At 39.5% G+C, this 21180-nt stretch overlaps 1 protein-coding gene and 1 long non-coding RNA gene across 5 annotated transcripts in view; one reads left to right on the forward strand and one right to left on the reverse strand.

Moving 5' to 3' along the window:
• Window positions 1–21180, reverse strand: part of ADAMTS19 (ADAM metallopeptidase with thrombospondin type 1 motif 19) — a 217564-nt gene that overhangs the window by 79028 nt on the left and 117356 nt on the right. For all 3 annotated transcript variants that reach the window (XM_020797556.3, XM_020797558.3, XM_020797555.3), the window contains exons 8-11: window positions 18861–18966; window positions 8695–8835; window positions 4860–5010; window positions 1363–1464 (exon numbers count right to left, since the gene is read on the reverse strand). In XM_020797556.3, coding sequence (XP_020653215.3) covers window positions 1363–1464; window positions 4860–5010; window positions 8695–8835; window positions 18861–18966 — 500 coding nt within the window. The remainder of the gene's footprint in view (window positions 1–1362; window positions 1465–4859; window positions 5011–8694; window positions 8836–18860; window positions 18967–21180) is intronic.
• Window positions 1461–11507, forward strand: LOC140704897 (uncharacterized). Of its 2 annotated transcripts, XR_012084382.2 has the most exons (5): window positions 1461–1821; window positions 3443–3670; window positions 4876–5104; window positions 8231–8352; window positions 8454–11507. It is a non-coding gene; the product is annotated as an uncharacterized LOC140704897 (long non-coding RNA). The 2 variants fall into 2 exon arrangements; XR_012084381.2 differs by having other exon boundaries at window positions 8231–11507.

The following is a 21180-nucleotide window of genomic DNA, read 5'->3' on the forward strand; positions in this document are numbered from 1 at the left end:
TCCTGTTGGCCGAACCTTCTAAAGACACAATTTTTTTGCTACAATAGTCTATTTGGGCAACAATTTTCACATTTTATGAGAAACTTTTGAAAGCTCTGCCACAGAATTGGGGGATGTGGCAGCAACCATACTGCCCATGAAAATTATGAAGTGGAGCTATATTAACTAAATTGTGGGGATTTAGCCATCTCAACAGATCAAGCTTGGCACACAGCTAAAACAGACACCCTGCTTTCACTTGCTTCCATTTAGAGTTATGTGCCTATCTGGATTTTCCACACTGTCTTCCTCACTACTTTATGATTGCACATAGTAAAAGAGCACACAAAGTATGGGCAAGACGTACAAATATTCCTTTTAAAAAGGGTTATTTTTGTGCTCTTGTTTTAATAAACTAGGGCAATGATTTTTAACAAACTAGGGCAATAATTCAGAAGGAATAATGTGGATCCTTAACAAGCACTTGAGAACCAACTGTTAACCTAAGTTTTTAAACATCTTCATATTAAAAACCATACAAGTGCAAAATCCATTAGACAGACACTCTGGGTCAGGTTTTGTGACTAAAAAGAAATGAACTAACTAACAACAATAAACCATGAATAGGATATCTCTTTTTCTTAATAGATTTAGGTGACCCAGAAAAATCCTATTGATTTTAACTGTTTTGGATTTCACTCAGTTAAATTCTTTTGCTAAGTTGCTTTTTCTTGCTGGAAATAAGGGTCTCAGTTTCCACTACTGGATGTGCTTCACAAGGGAATGAGATAATGAGGTGCCAGCTTTATCCTGCAGCATGACGATAAATCAGCATTTTTATTCTATTATAAAATATACTAACATTGTCATGCAAAATACTAGAAATTAGGTCATAAAAAGACAGGGGAATAAACTGTAAGAACAGAAAAAGAACAACCCATTTATTATAGTCTAATGAAGATGTGATTATGAAATTCTTGTCTTATGCATTTCTATCACAGGCTTAAACCTTTCCAATTAAGGGACAACTCTCTATTGCAGACAGATATCCAAACCTATACATTAACGGTGTATTATGTGCTGTCAAGTTGGAACCATCTTTTAAAAACCTAATAGGGTTTTCAAGGTAATTGAGATACTTACAGAGTGGTTTACCACTGCAATTCCCCCACCCTGTGAGTTTCCTTGACCAATAGGTAATTTGAACCTGCATATTAATTAGGATTACAATATTTAAATCATGTTATTGGGTGTGTTACAAAAATTACAGATTAAACAAAACATAAGATTTTATTTAAGGACAGAATTAAGATCACTTTAAAAACAGCAAACCCAAAACCAAATGATACACAAATTTCACTTATTTATGGTATAACAGAATACCTTTCCGGTGTCACAATCCGTGCCATCCATTGGGGGATCCAGTTTAGTTTTACACTCCTTCTCCCCTTCCACCTTACACCATAATCCAGTGCAAATAACGTGCTGGAAAGATATAGATGTAACAGAAACTAGTAACAGAAAAGCAAATATACATTCTTAAACAATTTCTTAAGGTGACTGCTAGTTTCAAAACAGACTACATATAATGGGAACTAAGTTTTACCTAAAAACAACGCTTAGCTAACGAGTAAAGCCTTTCCCCTCTTATCATGTGAACATTACAGATCAAAGTTTCATGCACATGTATGGACCCCATCCTTGGGAAACCAACATGTTTTTCGACTGAAACTCCCAGCTGGTGGTGAAGGCTTCTGGGAATTGCAATCCAAGAACATATTGTTTGGGAACCATTGCTGTAGATCCACATGCGTTGTCAAGGAAATAATTAATTTTTATGTGGTACGTATGGTAAAGTGTAGTCCACATTAAAAATATATCAAAAATTAGAACTTGTATTTTATAGTACTTATCGATATAGAATTTATAAGACAAGCTATCTACAAATCATTATTTAAAACCTATATATCTACAGTATATATTTATACATTGATAATTATTGGTGGAGGAGTTGTAGAGATGGGCAAACTTTGCATGTCTCACACGTGGTTGGTTCAGAAATGAGCTAAGCTATTTCTAATAAAATTGTAAAACAGTTAGGCTAATTACCTAATTGATTAGAAATTTACTGGACAGTTTTCATAGGTGCAGCCTTGCATGACAGCTTTCGTGCAAAATGTTTAGAGAAGCACGCAGTTGGAGGAAGACTGTTGAAGACTAACAAATATGGTTTGGCAAACTTTAGTCAGCCAACCGAATCAACACTTCGTGTACCTGAAGAAGTCACTAAAGTTTATGCAAAATAAAATTAGTTAAGGTACAACCAGGCTCTTTACTGTTTTAGTTGCAAAAGGCTAACATGGCCACATCTCCACAAAGAGCCATACACATGGAAATCTAACAATTTTAAAGTTTTCCCACTTCCCTGGATGTAACCTTTTCCCTTTTCCCCGTTGAAACCAAGAGAGACATCATTCTCTACTGACTGCAGCAAAATGATCTAGCTGCAACCTTCCACCATATTTTGGTGGAAATACGTCCTACTGAACCCAGTAGACTTAATTCTGTGCAGACAGATATGGGAGTACTCTGTTACAAACAGTAACTCAGTAAATGTCTTCTCATGGGCACATAACCTACTACTGAAGACCCTCTTGTGTTAAAGTTTGTTGGTTGCTGAAAATATTTTGCAACAGTACTTGTTATGTTGGGAAGTCTTTAATGCAAGGTGCTGAAGTATTCAGAGGCTTCTATTGGGGAGAATTATTACTATGCACTATAATCTTTATTTTTAAAGTCAGGTTTCGTTTCTTTATATAGCTAACATCATCTCATATCTTTCAATATTTACACTTCCATTAAAAATGAAAAAGAGAAAGAAGCTGTTATAATGTTTTTTAAAAATCACTTTGCTATCCTAACTTTTTTTTTCTAAGTCAGTGGTTCCCCACCTTGGGTAACCCAGGAGTTCTTGGACTGTAACATCCAGAAACCCTGACCAGCACAGGCTAAAGTTGAAGACTTTTGGGAACTGTAGTCCAAGAATATCTGGGTTAAACAAGATGGGAACCACTGTTCTAAGGTCAAATTGGTTTGAGCTAGAGGTTGGAAGCTTGATTCCCCACTGTGCCTCCTTGACAGGGGCTGGACTCAATGATCCATAGGGTCCCTTCCAGTTTTGAAGTTCTAAGTGAACTGATAGTTCTTCTCACTTTATTCTCATAACAATCTTGTGAAGTAGATCAGACTTCAGGAAAATAATCTATACAAGGTTACCAAAAGAGTTGCATGTGGGCGCTATAACCTGGATCATTCAAGTCTCAATCAAATGCTTTAACCACCACACCACATGGATATCAAATTCAGAATATTTCTTTCTAAAACAAACTCTTTCATCCTCAAAAACATACCCAAATATATCATCAATACTATTCATATACAAATTAATACTCTTTATTTTCAGGACACAATGCACAATCCCTGCAGATCATGATAATCATCAATGCCATTGAACCATGCCTCATCAGCTTGCAAACAAAATGAGAGGTTCTTCTAATATGCCACAACTACTTTTGATTATTATAAGCAGGTGACACTGGATCTGCAAGGTGCCTCTATCTTCTCATCAGTCACAGTTATTAATGGTATTCTTTGGACATTGTATAATCCAATTAAGAAAACTCATCTGAAGGTAAGTCCACTGTGAAAAACAGATCCATTCTTCTTCTTCTTTTTCACAAAACACATTTACCACACTATCTGACACATTAAATGATTCCTTGTGGAACAGAAAGAAGTATTCAGGAGCACCCAGCCAGCCAGTCAGCTGAATACAGTATCTATAGATATGACTTCCTTTCCCCCCCATAAATAGGCAGAGGTAAGTGCCTGGGATGTGGTGGTGCTGCGGGTTAAACTGCAGAAGTCTCTGTGCTGCAAGGTCAGAAGACGACCAGTCGTAAGATCGAATCCACGCGACAGAGTGAGCTCCTGTCCCTTGTCCCAGCTTCTGCCATCCTAGCAGTTCGAAAGCATGTAAGTGTGAGTAGATAAATAGGTACCACCATAGTGGGAAGGTAACAGCGTTTCATGTCTAGTCGCGCTGGCCACGTGACCACAGAACCTGTCTTCGGACAAACGCTGGCTTTACGGCTTGGAGATGGGGATGAGCATTGCACCCTAGAGTTGGATACAACTGGACTAAATGTCAAGGGGAACCTTTACCTTTACCTAAGTGCTAAAGACGTTCAGATACTACTTCTCTACCATCCATGTACAATGTTCCCTCCAAGCTACGTGGCCTCACAGCACTGGATCGGGGCCACTTATTTGCTTCCGGTCACAGCCAGAACTCTGTGAGGATGAGGTGGGGCTCCCATGCAGCACTTTAGAAAATCATAGGGAATGTTGTCCATGTGTAGTTAAAATTACCATTAGATCCTCAAACCCCGTCACCTGAAACTTTGGATAAAGTTTTAATATATTTTCCCATAATTACACCCTAGACCTTATTCTGAAACCTGAAATTCTTCCACAGCAACAGAAATTCCAGTTCAGATTAGCAGCTTTGCTTTCTGAAAAGGGTAGGAGAAGGAAGAGTAGGATCACATCTATTATAGCCTGAACAAGAATGTTCTTGACAGGGAAAACTTGACCTTTTTACACTGAAAAGGGAAAACTTGACCTTTTTACACAAAAAACAAACAAAAAACCCCCCCTGAAATTTAAAAAGGAAACAATTTGGGATAGCTTGGGCAGCTAATGAAGCAAATACTATACAATCATCCCATATTTCATTAACTCTGTATTCCACTATTGAATGAACAAAAGGAGGGAAGGGGGTTTATCATGATATCAGAAAGGTAGCCCATTATTTTTACCTGCATTTCTTGGCAGAAAGAAGCTGTTGGTCCAAAGAGAATCTGACACTGTTCGTCTGCAGTATATGTCATCCCTGGCAGTTTTGAAGGAATAATCACGGAATTGAGGCTTTGGGGATTTGTCTGTAGCAAGCAGCTACTGGCCTTTGACCTGCCAATACACAGGGGGTTGCAAGAGAGTACATAGTAATAACAGCTGGTTTTTGTATGGACATAAAACCTACATATGCTATATATTTTTGAAGGTAAGTACTTAAAATATAATGTTGCTTTTGTTTAAGGAAATTAAGAATAAAGCTTTGCTCTACATGACTAAGAGGTAGTTTAAAACTGTTAAACATAAAGTGGACAGGGCAGAGAAATGCCGCTGGGAGGAAACAGAAACACAAAATCGGATGAAAGAAATTTTCATATGAAAGATATGTAATTCATCCAGATGCACACTTGCACTGAGTTCCTATTTGACTGCATGCAGTCTTGGAACCAACCCAAATACTAGAAAATATATGTGCAGATGTGATCGCTGGATCCAGACTGTTCAGTCATGTAGGGCTGTGTAGATCTCCAATGCTACCCTAGAGTCGTGACCTGCCTTCTAACATTCTTAAAACAAGTTCTGAATGCACTTGCGGTGCCTTTTCAATTTCTCACATTTTTGTTTTGAACAAGCACCTTTCGATTCTTCAAAATCTGTTTCAGAGCAAAATGATGTTACTAACATTGCTGACTAGCTGTTTTGTGTTGCCAAGTGTATGTAACATTTTTAATATAAAAGGAACAATGAATGTTGGTTGGATATTTAAAACACATACCCACACACAATACTGCCTCTGAAAAGCTTACGAGTTTGCTGCATATATCTGGTAGTACTCCAAAGCTGAGGTCTTAATTAAAGACCATTCCTGTAGAAGTGCACAATTTTCTGCACTAGGACCAAGATACATTTTGCTTTGTATCAGTAATTTTTCATCTTAATCCCTCCAGTTTATGTTCGGATAAGGAAACTGTTGATGCTTATCAGCATTTTTCTCTGTCCCATCCAAACTTTATTTCTTCAAATATATATATATATTTATATTGGGTATGAGTGTATCAAATATCAGGAAAGAAAGGAATGGAGGGAAACATTTTAACTGTCCATGATCTTATGCAGTGGTCTTAATTTATACTCGAGATTCACATGCTTACATATAAAAGTAGAAATAAAAATAAAAAATAGAAGGCAACTGTGTGGATTCTAAAATAGTGTATTATTTGGGCTATTATTTGGTCTATACAAATAATCCATCGGGAACCCTCAGCAAACTGAAGTAGACAACATAATACTCAAAATTATGTTGTATGTAGTTTGGCCATTGGATAGAGTTAAACAACCGGCTCTCTGTTTTAAAATGTTGCATTTAAGAGAAAAGGCTTATATTTGATTTATAGCATGTACAGAAACAGCCTCAAGAAATCTAGACAACTAGCAGGATCATCCAAAGTACAAAGGTTGAAGTTGAGATACCAGACTAAGCTGCGTCCATTCTCTTCAAGAATTAATGGTTGTATTAAGAGAAAAGAACTAATAGTTCTAATGGTGAAAGGGGCAGATAAATTCTTGAAGAGCAGCTACTGGGCAGCAGCCATATTGGAAAGTGAGTGGCAGAGGATCTTTCATAGATAATGACATTAGCACTAAACCTAACTTTAAACAGGAAGAACTTGAGCATACACCAAAACAGAATGTGCTGATAATCACAAGTGACTGAAATGAAGTAATGGGAATTAAAGTAGAACCAGACATTGTTAGAGAATTTGGCAGAACTTAGAAAGGAAGCAGGAGAGCAACTCATAGGATTCTACGAAGTCAACAATTTTTTTTATCGCAGAAACATACTCCAGGCAACCTAACATTATTGTACATATGGACATCACAAAAGGACCAAAATAGAAAGCAAATAGACTGTATAATTGTAAGCAGAAAGTAGATGAGCTCTATCTACAAAAACAAAAGCAGACTGAGGTACAGACCATGAACTCTTTATATCAAACACTAGAATAAAGCTGATAGTAATCATACTGCCAAAATATAATTTAAATAATATTCCCGAAGAATTCCAAGACCATGCAGAGAGCAGATTTTCATTACTAAACTCAATGAACCAGAAGAACTAAACCAGGCATTAGTAGTGAAGAGTACAAAAAGACTATTCATCTCGTAAGAAAAACCTGGATGTACTGATGCAATTCTTAAAATTGTGAAGGACACAGGAAAAGCAAAAGTGTAACAAAAATAGGATCAGAATCCTAAATGCAACAGTTCAGTGGTTTGCATGCTGAGATAAATAAAACAATTACAATAATGGTTGTGGTCCTCTGAAGATGCCGGCCACAGAGACTGGCGAAATGTTAGGAAGAACAACCTTCAGAACACAGCCAAAGAGCCCGAAAAACCCACAACAACCATTAGATCCCGGCTGTGAAAGCCTTTGCGAATACAATTACAATAATCTTTGCAAAGAAATAGAAGAGTACAACTAAAATGGGGCAAAAAAGAGATCTCTACAACAGGGGTTGTCAACCCCTGGTCCCTGGGCTTGCCAGAACTGGGCCACAGATACGGATCTCCACCTCCCCCACACGTGCAGTGGGTGTGTCATGTTCACGCGGTGAGCATGTCGCGCCTGCGGGTTGGGGACTGCTGCTCAAAAGATCCAAGTAATCAAAGGGAAATTTAAACCTACACTAGGGATGCTGAAATATTAACAGGAAATATATTTCTGATAAGAATAAGACAAGATACAAACAGTATATTGAAAAAATATACAGAAAATACATGATTAGACTAGTTTTGACCAGAAGCCAGCTACTTCAATAGTGTTTTCTCAGGCATTTACTAGTCCTTTTTTTGTACACCTGGTGAGGCATAAATTGCATGCACATAAATGCAGCATAAAGCCTGGCAAGACTCACCAGAAAAGGCAATAATGTTGACAAAAATGAAAGGCAGTAAGAAAAGAGGAGTAGGAAAAGAGGAGGACATAAGATGGGATGAATTGACTGAATAAAGGAAGTCGTGGCCTTTGGTCTTCAAGGCCTGATCAGGGCTATCAAGAGTAGGAAGTCATTAATTCATTGGGCCACGACAAGTCAAAAGACATTTGATAGCACATCAGCAGAACAACAATAACAAAGGAAAAAAACAAGACTCATAGATTTTGACATGTGTTAACTGATAATTTTTTTATCTTCTCAGACTACATTGATTTTCCTTACTTTTGTACTTGAGGATTTTTGTTATAAAATTGCATATTGTGTTTTCTAAAATGTGTAGCTAGTTGAGGTCTTTCCAAATAAAGTTACCCTCTCCTCTCCCCTATTTTACCTAGCTGGGAAACTCTTTGCCTCATCCTTTGTTCTGAGCAATACTGTAGAACTGATGAAAGAGTCAGAAATCCGAATCTTTTACTAGGCAAGAAAGTGGCTAGACTACACTGGAGACTCATCAAAGGTGACCATATGACTGAGACCCAATCAAACTTGTTTTGTGTATTTCTGGATTTAAAATTTCCTATTAAAATTAACTGCTACTTTGCAAAACATTTTCAACAGCATAGAAAGCTGAGCAGATGCACTTCAGAAACTGCTGCTTCTGTCCTGATCAGTACTAGTTGCTGATACAGTTCCGGAGAATCTCTGGTAACTTTCAGGAAGAGTTCCTTTTAAATCTGATACAGAAACTGCTACAAGATGTTGAAAACATGGCATATATGAAATTTATACTCTTCATGGAAAAAAAGTGAATACATGAAAAGGTTGATATTTAAGCCATTCCACTTGTTGAATGAATTACCTGAGAAATCTTTCCAAATCTTCTCTGCTGCACCGAGACCATGAAACATCTCCAAGATTCTGCCCTTTGATCCATTCTCCAGACATGATATGGAGACCATCTGCACAGGATGGGTGGTCATTGTCATGATTTATTCCCATGCTACAAATATGAACGAATTGGAAAGAGATCTCAATTTAAAGATAAAAACAAGGGTTAAGAATATTTTTGGAAGTGATCATAGAAAGTAAATATTTTCCTCTCCTCTCCTACAAACTGCAAGATATGTTTAAGGTGACAAATTGCATATACTTATTTATTGATTACAGTCTGAAAATAAAGCCATATTTAGTCATATGTTTATGTCTAATATATCATCTTCATTCCTGACAATCAGTTTTAACCACTCAAAGTATTCTATTGCTTGCAAAGCAATAAATTTTATGGAGGGAGAAATACATTTTATGTATTTGTGTAAATTTAGTGGGTTCATATTCAAGATATGATATATTCTTGCCTTCATTAAAGAAACCTTACAAGCTTTTTGACAACAATTCTACTCAATCTGCTTAAACTTCAGAGGATATTTGAGATGTACACAATTTAATCAGACAACTGTTATCCAATAACCGCAGATTTTGGTTTTATTCCCAAAATAAAATAATCAGCAAAAATATTTAAGAAGTATGTGTTTTATTTGTTTGCAACAGACTCCTGCTAAAAGTTCTGTTTCCTTGCAAAGATTCCATGGCATAAATTTCAAGATCAATCCCTCATTTACTCTTGCATTGCATATTATTTAATGTAGAATGGCTAATACTGCAAATGAATCTTGTGTTATCAGTCGTAAGGTCCAAGTCTAATGATAGTAGTCTGGAAATGTAGATATCCCTCCAGAATGGTTTCCAGTGGATATGGAGACAGTTTTAGCTAATCTTTATTACAAAATGTGTGAACAGTAAATCTTTGGTTTCTGTAACTACAAAAAGAAATACAACAAAAAAGCAGACTGAAATAGGGATTTAAAATTGGAATCAAACTTATTTATGTTATTTATATCTTTTTTAAAGGACAAAATAGAGAGAACTAGGAATTAGTAAGCATGATACTTACCTCAAAAATGAACTAAGTGGACACAAGCTTTAGCCTAACATGAAAAGTTCTCAAGAGAGTGAGTGGTTCAAATGTTTAAAGGAGTGACCAGACTCACCCAATTCCTCCACTATCTCTATGTCTTCATCCCTGGGGTGGGAAGACAGATCTTGCCTTGGAGCCACGACAGGACAGAACCTATTTTGAGAGTTTCCACCTTCTGCCAGTATAGACAACTTCCACCCATTAGGGTCAGCCTTACAATGAAGTGGAGTAAAGTAGTTGCTTCAGTGGTAGAGTACTGGGAGAAGCAAATGCACTGTTCTCTAAAGCTATCTACATTGCTGGGCTTTAAACAGCCATGGGACTAAGACACAAGAGAACATGTGACTTCTAAAATTACCTGTGCCATTAAGGCAGGGGATGTATGTTCTCCTAAAAAAATGTGCACAGTGTGGGGAAATGGAAGCCTCTGCATTGTGTGGGTGCATGGATGTGATGTGGAGCTATACTCCCCTCCTCAGGTACTTACTCTTTTGTAGGCCACCAATATCACCCAATGTGGGTGAAATAAAAGTTTCCACCAGTGAGTCTCTCTATGCAGATAGAGGCTGGGAGTGAGACATCTCTGCTTTAATCTTACTAAGACTTTGATGTAACACTTTCTCTTACACACATACCACATAGCTGAGACACAGAGTAAGTCTGAGTATATATCAGAAAGGCAGATAAAAAGAAGTGTCCTGTGTGTGGGAAGCGTAGAAAAAATGCCATTGGATGGCCCACATGGATGTGGCATCCAGCTATGTGGTTGGGTGTTTGTGTAACATCTCAAAAGAAGATCAGAAAAAAAGAGGCTAATTGTTTGGAAGCTGGAGATGGCCACAATTGAGAAGATGCTGCCTTCTCAACTGAGAAACAGTTGATTCCTCGTCATGTTCTACAGGTACCGTCAGGATTTGTTCCTAATAAGTGAACAATGAACTAAATTTAATATTGTAGAGGGAATGTAAAATGGATGACAAATGCAAAGCCATGCCTGTAAGAGTGAATGGATGAGTGATGGCATGCAGCTGGAACAAGTTTAGATAGTGCTAATTAACCATGTTCAGCTGCCTTGTCTATAGTGATAGGCTGCTCTTACTATATAAGCAGAAGAGCAGGAACAGCATTTTGCCACACAGTAGTGAGTCTGGTGGTCTTTACTTCTTTGAATGTCTATGTTGCTCTAAGAGATTTATGCACAAGCTATGTATATAATGTCATGTACAGTGGTGCCTCGCAAAACGAACACCTCGCAGGGTGAAAAACCCACAAGACAAATGGTTTTTTTTATGATCATGTTGGTGACTCGCAAGACGGCTTCTTCTATGGCCATGCTTCGCAAGACTTTTTTTTTGTTTTTTGTTTTTGCAAGACCGATGCCTCGCAAGATGAAAATAATTCATAATAATTCATTGGCTGAAATCCTGTTCCACGATTAAACAAAAGATGTAACCTTCAGCAGCAAGTTGCTATAAGTTAAGAAACTCTGTAGGTATGATTTGCTGCATACTGTGTCATACAATTCAGCCTGTGACAGATAATGCCTACAGAGAGTTATTAACTTGTGACAATTCACTACTAAAAGTTACACCTTTTGCATAATTGCACAACATAATTTTAGTTACCCTATCACAAAATTCAGAAAAATACAGTATTAATTGGGTAATCACCCCTACACTCATATGTTAAACTCAGCGAGATCTGTTTCTGAGTAGACCTTTGTAACCTTGCACTGTGTACTCATACAGGTATAAAACCATAGAAATCCTCTGAAGCCTGCAACTTCAGAAGACGTATTGGTTTCTAATCGAATTGTGCAAACATAGCAGCTAAATCTAACAGAAAGAAGAACGGAAGAGCCAGAATCACATTTTTTAAAAAGCAACTTAGTTGCTAAACAGGCAAGACTGAAACTAGCACAGACTTTAAAATATATGTTCAAAGGTCAATGAAAGCAGAAACAATACTGAATCCCAGTTGTCTTGTATCTCATTGTGTCATTTGTCAGAACAAAATGCGGGAATATTTGTGGCTGACTGGAGAGGACTATATTCTTAACTGAAGATTTACAGAGAAACTATCCATATGATGACCCCACAGCCCTACTTTCTGTAATTCCAAAAGAAAACTGCCTCTGCTCTATGTTTACAATTCTAGACAGGATTATGCTCTCCTAAAGAACCAAATGCATAATATAGGTTTTCCTTTAGATTTGGCTATGTTCCTGAATGGCTAAGTTGCTGTAGTAATATATTTTCTTCTTCATTATACTTGGTCCTTTTATATCTTTTCTTTTTTTTCCTTTTTCCTTTTCTTTCTTTTTTTTCATCCTGAAAAACGTCTCTACTGATTGTAAAAATTTGTTATATTTTATAAAGGGTTTATATGTTAGCAGCCACCTAGAGTGGTCGTTTGACCAGATAGGCAGGGTACAAATACAATCAATCAATCAATCAATCAACAAATAATCCTTCCTTGAATTCCTTGAGTCAACCACCAATATTTATACAGTGGTGCCTCAACCTACAACCGTCCCTACTTACAACCATTTTGATTATGACCAGCTCCAGCCGCAAAATTTTGCTTCGACCTGCAGCCGGAGCTTCCAGTTACGAACACAAAAAGGCAGGGGGGAAAGGCGGGAAATTCAAATTTCTAACTGTAGGTGGCAACGAGGCTGCTTCTTTGTACAGTGGGGTCTCGACTTAAGAACTTAATCCGTATTGGAAGGTGGTTCTCAAGTCGAAAAGTTCTTAAGTCGAATCTGCATTTCCCATAGGAATGCATTGAAAACCATTTAATCCGTATCTGCTCTTTTCTGTCCATAGAAACTAATGGGAAGCTGCTATTCTGCCTTCTGCCACTAGAGGGGGATATTTTCTTTCTTTTTCCCCCTTAGGTTCAGGGAAGGCAGGGAACACTAAAGGCAGCACTTTAGAACTCTTTTTTTAAAAAACGAAGCCAATTTTAAATAATGTTTTAAAGCATGTTGTGCTGATTTTTTCAGCACAAAGGCACTCAGGCAGGCTTTTTAGGTGCTGAGCAAGCCTCCGGAAGCCTGCTCAGAGCCAGCCGATCAGCTGTTAGGCGGGGAGAGGAGCGGGGAAAACCACAAAATGGCTGCCAGGCTCTTTCTGGGTGTCGGCTTTTAGCTCTTTCCTGCTCTTTTTCCTGTGGTTTGAGGGCTACCAAGGCCTGGTAAGTGACTTTATTTAACAGTACAGTATTTATTTTTAAGTTTCTGACCCTTTTCCCCCCTCCAGAAGCCTCTAAGGGGAGGGAGGGGGACTTTTTTCCCTGTTCGTAACTCGAGGGAAGTTCGCATGTAGAGTCCTTACTTTCCCTATAGGGCAGGTTCGTAACTCGAATTGTTCGCAAGTCGGGTCATTCGTAAGTCGAGACCCCACTGTAGCTTTTTTTTGCTGCAATGGATTAGTCACGTTCCAATGCATTTCAATGGGAAATGGTGCTTCAACTTACGACCATTGCAAGTTACTCCCATCTTCTGGAATGGATTATGGTCCATAGGAACTAACCCAAAGCCAGTACTCTACCACTAAGGGGAGAATTTTTCTTCTTTTGACCTAAGATGAACTGAGGTCCAAAAAAGGGCAGAAAAGGAGGGAGGGGAAAGGATCACCTTCTAAGTTGTGGTTTGGATCATTCATTCCCTGTTTCCTCTCTTTGATAGTTTAGCTTATTCTTAGTTTCTGATTCTGCAACTAGTAGTTCTCAGATTATTTTAGCCATAGATGATTTAGTCTGTGGACTTTCCCAAAGCTCATATAATTGGACATGGGGTGACAGTGGGGAGATGAGTACTAAACATGAATACATCAAAGAACAAATGTACTGTGAGTGTCTATTGAAGACTTTTGCTGGTGTGAAAAAAGAGAAATAAAAACAGATGAATGCGTGGAGATATAATGTTAAATTGAAAGTAAAATTGTTGCCATACTATCCAGATACTGTGCTCTTCTTCACCTGCAAACACATGCAAAGAAGTTGAGGTTGGATGGAATAAGACTTGGCTGTTTTCTTCATTTTGTGCAGCTCTTCCAAATTTCCATTGGTTTTCTCATTGAAGAGGCCCTTGGTGTCGAAAGGTAAATTTTCTACCCGTGTCTTAACATCTTCCATTATGTTAGCTGCCCTGAGCCATGCGTGTCTGTGTAGAGTGACAGCTGACATAAGGACTTTGGATGCAGCTTTAGTTGCATGTCTGGTAGATAACCTCTGGTGTTTTGATACAGTTTGGGCTTCTTCATATGTATTTAGCAAACCTTGCCTTATGTCCTCAGAAACCAATTTAAGCATTGGTAAAATTCGTAGCCCAAGCTGTTTTTGGTAAGCCCCCAAGGCTGTCTGGTAGTTTGTGACACGAAGGAGGAATGAGATAAATGAATAAATTTTCCTCCCGAGTACCTCTAATTTTCTGCCTTCCTTGTTTATTGGAGTTACATGGGATTTTCCAGTTGGTTTTGAACAGCTAGTTTCAACTATGAGAGAGTTGGGGATAGGATGTTTGAGAAGAAAATTTGTGTCATCCCCATGGATGCGGTACAAATTCTCTGTGTGTCTCGACATAGGGGCTGAAGTGGATGGTTGGTTCCAAGTGTCCTTAATAATTTCCATTAAATCTGGTAAAAATGTTAGGCTAAGTGGTGGAGATCTTCCTTGGTTTATGTCCCCGAATATGAGGTCCTCTATAGGTGGAACAGGTTGGTCAATGTCAATTTGGAGGGTTTTTGCAAGTTTTGAAAGCATTTGGGCATATGATGAAAAGTCCTCAGAGGGAGAGGAAGCATGGTTGTCAGCAACATCCGATTCAACTACCTCTCCCTCTGGTAAATCTTTCACTGATGGCTCTTGAGGGACATCGTTCTCAGGAGCAGAGGAGCCAGATGAAAAAACGTCATCTTGATCTGAGGTCAAAATATGATGGAGTCTCCTGTGTGGATATTTCTCAGCGTCATGGGAAGAAGAAGCAGTCTGCTGAGAAGATTGCCCGACAGTCAACACCGAAAATGGAGGAGCTGAGTCAGCTGGACACTTTCTTCCATCCCTGGAGACGTCCTTTCTCTTGTCAACTTGCTTTCGACGTCAATGTCTGTGGGGAGAAGAAGAGGTGGAAGAAGCGTATAGATATGTCACCCTCTTCCTTCTTCTATGCCTCTCGCTCGACGTCGAGGAGGTGTCAGAAGAAAGGTAGTTTCCTCCGTGTTGACACCGATGCTTCTTACACCTCGACTCGTAATGGTCAGAGTCGTCCAATCTGTCTCTATGTAGTGTCGAGATGACCGAGGAAGTACCACTACTTCACATTGAGGAGATCGATGCCGATCAGGAGAAATATGTTTGGTCTTGACCGGTTGCTTTTGAAGCAGAGAGTTCGGTCTCGAAGCAACGGAAGATACTGGTGGAGCCAAAGATGCCCGCCCGGTTGACCAGGGCTGTGAGGGGCAGAAGCCAATCCTGCAGTAGTACGTGCAAGCTGGCTTGGCGTCGGAGAGGAGACGCTTTCAGGTGGTAATGGCTCAGCCTGTCTAGGAGGGAGTGAAGTTGCTGCCTCAGAAAAGGACTCTCGGTCTTGAGAGGAATCTTCAAGGAGGAGGGAGCGATGCAGAGACTGGAGGCGACTGTGTATGATGGTCCTTGGCTTTAACTGGAGCCTTCGTTTTTGTTTATTTAATGGGCTTGAAGCTGTGGTTGATTCAATGCCGAAGATGCCGATTTCTTCATAGCAATGGATTTTTTCAGAGGTTTATCAGAGGTTTTGCTGAGGGAACACTGAGGTGAGCCATTTCAAGTCTCAGATCGAGGGGTTGCAGAGGGGGAAGCGATTTCCATTTCTGACGGCTTAGATGAAGAGAGAGAGTGGTATCCCAGAGGTGATATTTAAGTCTCTGCTGTCTAACTTTTAAAGCAGCTTTAGTAAAACCCTTGCAATGTTTACAGGATTGGGTTTGGTGGGACTCCCCTAAACAGCGATCATGCCCGTCATGAAAAGGAAGCTTCCTAGAACAAACCACGCACTGGCTAAAGGGTCTGGAGCGGGACATATGCTGGTATAGAAAGGACTCTTCATACTTTAAATGTTGTGCGGTGAGGTGAAGAGGCGGGAAATTCCAAGGCAACCAAGTTAGTGGAGAAAACACAATAGGCGATAACAGTGAACAGTCCAAGGTCGTGGCAATAGCAGGCAAAGTAGTCAGGGGAAATTCCAAGTTCGAGATGCCATAAAAATCAGTCAAAAAAACAGTAGAATACAAGCTCAAAGTGAGAGGTTCCAAACCGCTCGGCAGAAAAATGGAACTGAGGCTTTGGCCGGCGGAGCATGCACATTACAGGCAACCTAAAATGTTGTTACTTTTCTATTAAAAGCTTCAGAAGATTCCGAGAGGTCCAGCGCAGGCGCTGATTTAATCCTTTTATGTGCATTCACAGAGGCCATGCTGAAGAACAGTATTGTGGTGCCAATTTTTAAGAAAAGTGACCCCCTAGACCCTAGCAACTTTAGACCTATCAGTCTTCTTAATGTGGCCTCCAAGCTTTATGCTAGATATCTCTTGAATAGGCTTCTAGATTGGGACAGCAAACACTCAATCATCTTTGAAGAACAGGCAGGCTTCAGGAAAGGCAGGAGTACAATAGGTCAAGCCTTTGGCCTACATCATGTAATAAGCAAATACACCAAACTTCCTTACAAATATTTTTATGCCACCTTCGTTGATTTTTCCTCAGCCTTTGACCTGACAGACAGAGACTGACTATGGTGTAAACTGGCTAAAACAAACATTGATAGGAGACTCCTGTGGCTTATATAGCAATGACACATAGAAAATACAATGCAGGTACAAATTGGTCTACAAAGAGCTCTATCACAGCAGATTTGTATTAGCCGTGGGGTGAAACAAGGGTGCATTTTAGCCCCCTTTCTTTTCAATTGATCCCACAAATGGTTTTCCCCTCTTTTTTCTTCCCAACCATTGGCTGTAGGAAGATTTCAATGCTGCTTTATGCCAATGACCTGGTTTTGCTATCCCTGAACAAAATTGGCCTTAAGAGAATGCTATCTAAATTTGGGCAGCACTTTAAAGAGGAACAGCTAACAATCAACTACACTAAGACAAAGGCCATGGTCTATGGGAAGAGAGCTCCTAAACATAATTGGTCATTAGATGGGCATGTCATTGAACAGGTACAGTCCTTTCAATATTTGGGCATCCATTTTTGTGAGAAACTCTCTTGGAAACAACATCTAAATAGGACTATATTATTGAGCTTCAGATCGATAGGGCAACTAAAAAGATTTTTTTATAGTAGAGGTGGCCAACTGATAAATCCTGCACTCAAGGTGTTCGCTGTCAAAATCTTACCACAAATACTTTATGGGGCAGAATTATAGGGAGAAGCAGCTAAGACAAAATTGGAAATTTTGCACAATAAATTTATGAGGCTGATACTGGGGCTCCCTCCAGGAATTTCCTCAGCTCATCTCAGAACTGAGTTAGGCCTTCCCTCAATTGCCACTAAAGCTGACCTGACCTATTTTAGATATTGGCACAGACTGAACGACCTAAAGGACCTCTCCTTGACAAAATGCTGCTGGCTAGAACAACTACAGTTTGGTGGATGGGCACAACAGTGCTACCAAAAACTAAAAGCCCATAACCTCCCACTGGAAAAATTCTTCAGTCTAGCCCCCCGGGACCTTAGAAACTGGATTCTCGACTGTGATGCAAGTCAGGACAGGGCTGTTATTGTTGGGTCCTGTTTTTCCATCTGGTACCCCCAACTTCAGTTGAATCCTGCAAAACCAAGTTACTTTGAGTCACTGACTTTTCCTCAGATCCACAGAGTGTTCACAGAACTTAGATTTGGGCAGATGACCATGGCATATCTTGAAGGGAGGTATAAAGGAATTCCAGTGGAGGAGCAGAAATGTGTTTATGGCTGCAATCCAACTCAAACTGCTAATCCAAAGCAAAATAGAACAATTGAATGATATATATTGGCCAGAATCCTACTATTTATGCCCTTTGGTGCAATGTAAGTGGCATAATTTTCAAAAGTGAACTGCTTCAAGTTAAGAAGTTAGTATAACAACTGCATCTTTGTGACCCTTTTCAGGGTTTTCTAGGTATAAAGTGCTCAGAAGCAGTCCTTTCTTCCTGGGGTGCTTGGACCATGTAGCTTATCCACAAACTGGCTCTTCTCCTAGGAGATTCAGTGGAGAATTAAACTCCCTACCCTTGGCTCCATACTCCTTGGTAAAGAATTATCCAGAGATTTCCTATTGCACACCAGCTGTTCCTACATTAACTTCTTAACCATTGAGAGATATTCCACTATCACTGCACCAGCAGAAATATACGGTAAGATTTAGGCAGCTAAGTCCCACTGATTCAACTGATTTAGTTTACCTGGAACGTATAATTGGACTGAGCACTGAATTTATGTTTGCATACAAAAAGTCAGAACTAGAGATAACAGGTACTCTGATAAACTCAGACTAAGATAGTTTCATGGAGAAACAAGTGGGCAATGTGGCTTGTTTATTTCTTTATCCTGACATGTCCACGTTTGCTAATTCCCATGTGGTCCAAAAGGTTCTGATTCTTGCCCCATAGTCTAGACATTAGATGCATCTATATTAAACATTCCTCTTTTTTTCTATTTTTGTCTCAGTTTTACTGACAAACATCTCAATTTCATTTCGTTGCTATTCATTTGCTAATTTAACTTGAGATGTTTCTACTAGGTACTGTATTACATTATTCACTGATTTATACATCATCGTTTTCTTAAAAGGATGAGGATATTTTATCTATAACCAATCAACTGTTTTTACATAATTAAAAACTAATGAATAGTATTCATTATGATTACAACTAAACTAAACTGAACATACTATGGAAAAAACAGTTCTTTTGAGAAAGTATTTATGCATGAATATGAAATTTCTTATGTGTGTATTTACTTAAAATTTACTCTCAGATTACCATACTCTAACATAAATTTAAACATTGGTTGTTTCATTTACTTACTTATGACCCATCTCATGGGCAATAGTAAATGCAAGATTCAGGCCATTGTCTTCTGCAATGATACATTTTCGTTTTTCACTACACATCCCATTCAAATATGCTATACCTAGAAAACACAATAACCACAATTAATCGCACAATGTCAAGTTATAATTTTACATTGTTTGGAGACACTAATGTTCTATTGAGAATATAATATTTCTTCAGCAAGTCAAAACTCAGCAAACATCTTTACATGATTTTGTAAGAGAAAGTGTGCAGCACAGACGAAATTACTGCAGATGACTTGGTATCTCACATTTTATTCCAGAAACACGCTTAAAGACTGGGCTAGATCCAAGATGTAGTCCCAACAAATTTAGACCCTCTGAATAAATGGTACATTAAAAAAATTAGCATGCATTTGCCAGATCTGCCCCCCCAGTACACATGGTCCACTCGTCCTGGCAATTGCCTCTGTTCCTAAGAACAGTCTGCCACTGCACAAAAAGGAGACAGATGTGATGGACAGAGGGGAAGTGTGAATTCACAGATGAACACTTGAAGAACCAGTTACAGTTAAACAACCTCTCTTCTTCATGGTCTCTGTGAATGCACACTATAGGGTGATTAGCAAGCTGATTTACCGGAGGAGGGATGTCATGAAAGTACTGATGACAAAATGGCTCTGCCAAAAGCTGCATCTGCCCTGACTCTGACACCAAGACAGTAGTGAATAGCAAACATAGATGAAGTAGACCATGTCACAGCTTTGCAAATATGTGGAACGCCAACACCTTTCAAGAAGGCTGTGGAAGCAGCAACAGCTCTGGTGGAATGTGCTGAGAAGAGAGGGCGGTAAAGGCTTGTGACCAAAGTTGTAAGCAAGCCATATTGTCATCATGATCCAGAGGGAAACAGTTTGTGATGAAATAGGGGATCTTTTTGGGTCGATGGGGAGTGACAAAGAGTCTTTCAGATTTGCAAAAGGAAGAGGTCCTGGAGACGTAGAATGCCACAGCCTGACAAACATCAAGGGAATGTAAAGAAGACTGGGGTTCATTAGATGGCGATGGAAAGAAGGTAGGTAAAACTATAGGTTGTTTGATGTGAAAATTGGAGACAACTTTAGGCAAGAAGGAGACATCCGTATAGAGAGTAACCTTCTGAGGATGAAACCGGAGGAAAGGTGGGTTGACAAGGGTGGTGAACCATGGTTGTCTGGGTCACCGAGGGGCTATGAGGATGGCACTCGACTGGTCTTGTCGAATCTTGATGATGGTTTGCAGAAGACATACAGGGGAAAAGAGATAAAGGAGAGTGAAAGACCAGGTCATCATGAAGTCATTGCCTAGGGATCTGGTGCCAATTCCTGCTCTGGAATAGTAGTGAATGCATTTGGCATTGTGTGAGGTGGGAAATACATCTATGAGAGGGTGACCCCCAAAGTCTGCAGAGATGGAAGAACACTTAGTTGTTGAGAGTCAATTTGTGTTTGAGTACGGAGCCCGCTCAGAGTGTCTGCTAAGTCGTTATCTTATGTAGAAATGTGGATGGCTACTGGATTGGCATTTGTAGCACCATTCCCAAACTTGAATGGCAAGGTAAAGGAGGGAGAAGTAACGGGTGCCTCCTTGTTTGTTGATATAGAATCGAACCATGGTGTTGTCTGTGGTGACTTGTATGCTTCGTCCCATAATCAGCACAGAAAGCCTTGATAATGGCAAGCAATTTGAGATAGTTGATGTGAAGTTGTTATTCTGCATGTGATCATGGGGCGTCTATCTGAAGGTGGGGCTGGTGTCTGTAGTGACTTGAATTGTAAGCTGGAGGTGTCTGAAAGGCCTGCCGATGAAAAGGTTGGTTTGTGTATCCCACCAAATGAATTGGGTGGCGAGTTTTGGTGTGATTCTGAGGAGTTTGGTTGGTTGATTGGACAGAGGGTTGAAAAGAGTCAGGTTCCAAACCTGAAGTGTCCTCATTTTTAGTTGAACATGTTGTATGACGGAGGTCATGGAGGCTATCAAGGCTATGAAGAACGTCACAGAGGCTAGGAGGTGCTTGGTCTGATGCGCCGTGACAGTGAATGAGGTCAGAAGTGGTGCAGAAGGATGTGTAGCTTTGTTGCTCGTTCTTGTGGAAGGAAGACATGAGCCTGTCATGAATCTAGGACAGCCCCTATGTAAGTCACCAGTTGAGAGGGTTGTAGGATAGATTTGTCCATGTTGACTCCGAATCTCAGAACTGCCAAGAGGGACAGAGTGAGATCTATATCAATTAAGGCCTTGGAATAGAAAGGAGTGACTAGCAACCAATCATCAATGTATGGGAATACAGTGAC

Source organism: Pogona vitticeps, chromosome 2 (genome assembly GCF_051106095.1).
Source record: "Pogona vitticeps strain Pit_001003342236 chromosome 2, PviZW2.1, whole genome shotgun sequence".
NCBI classification, from domain to species: domain Eukaryota; kingdom Metazoa; phylum Chordata; class Lepidosauria; order Squamata; family Agamidae; genus Pogona; species Pogona vitticeps.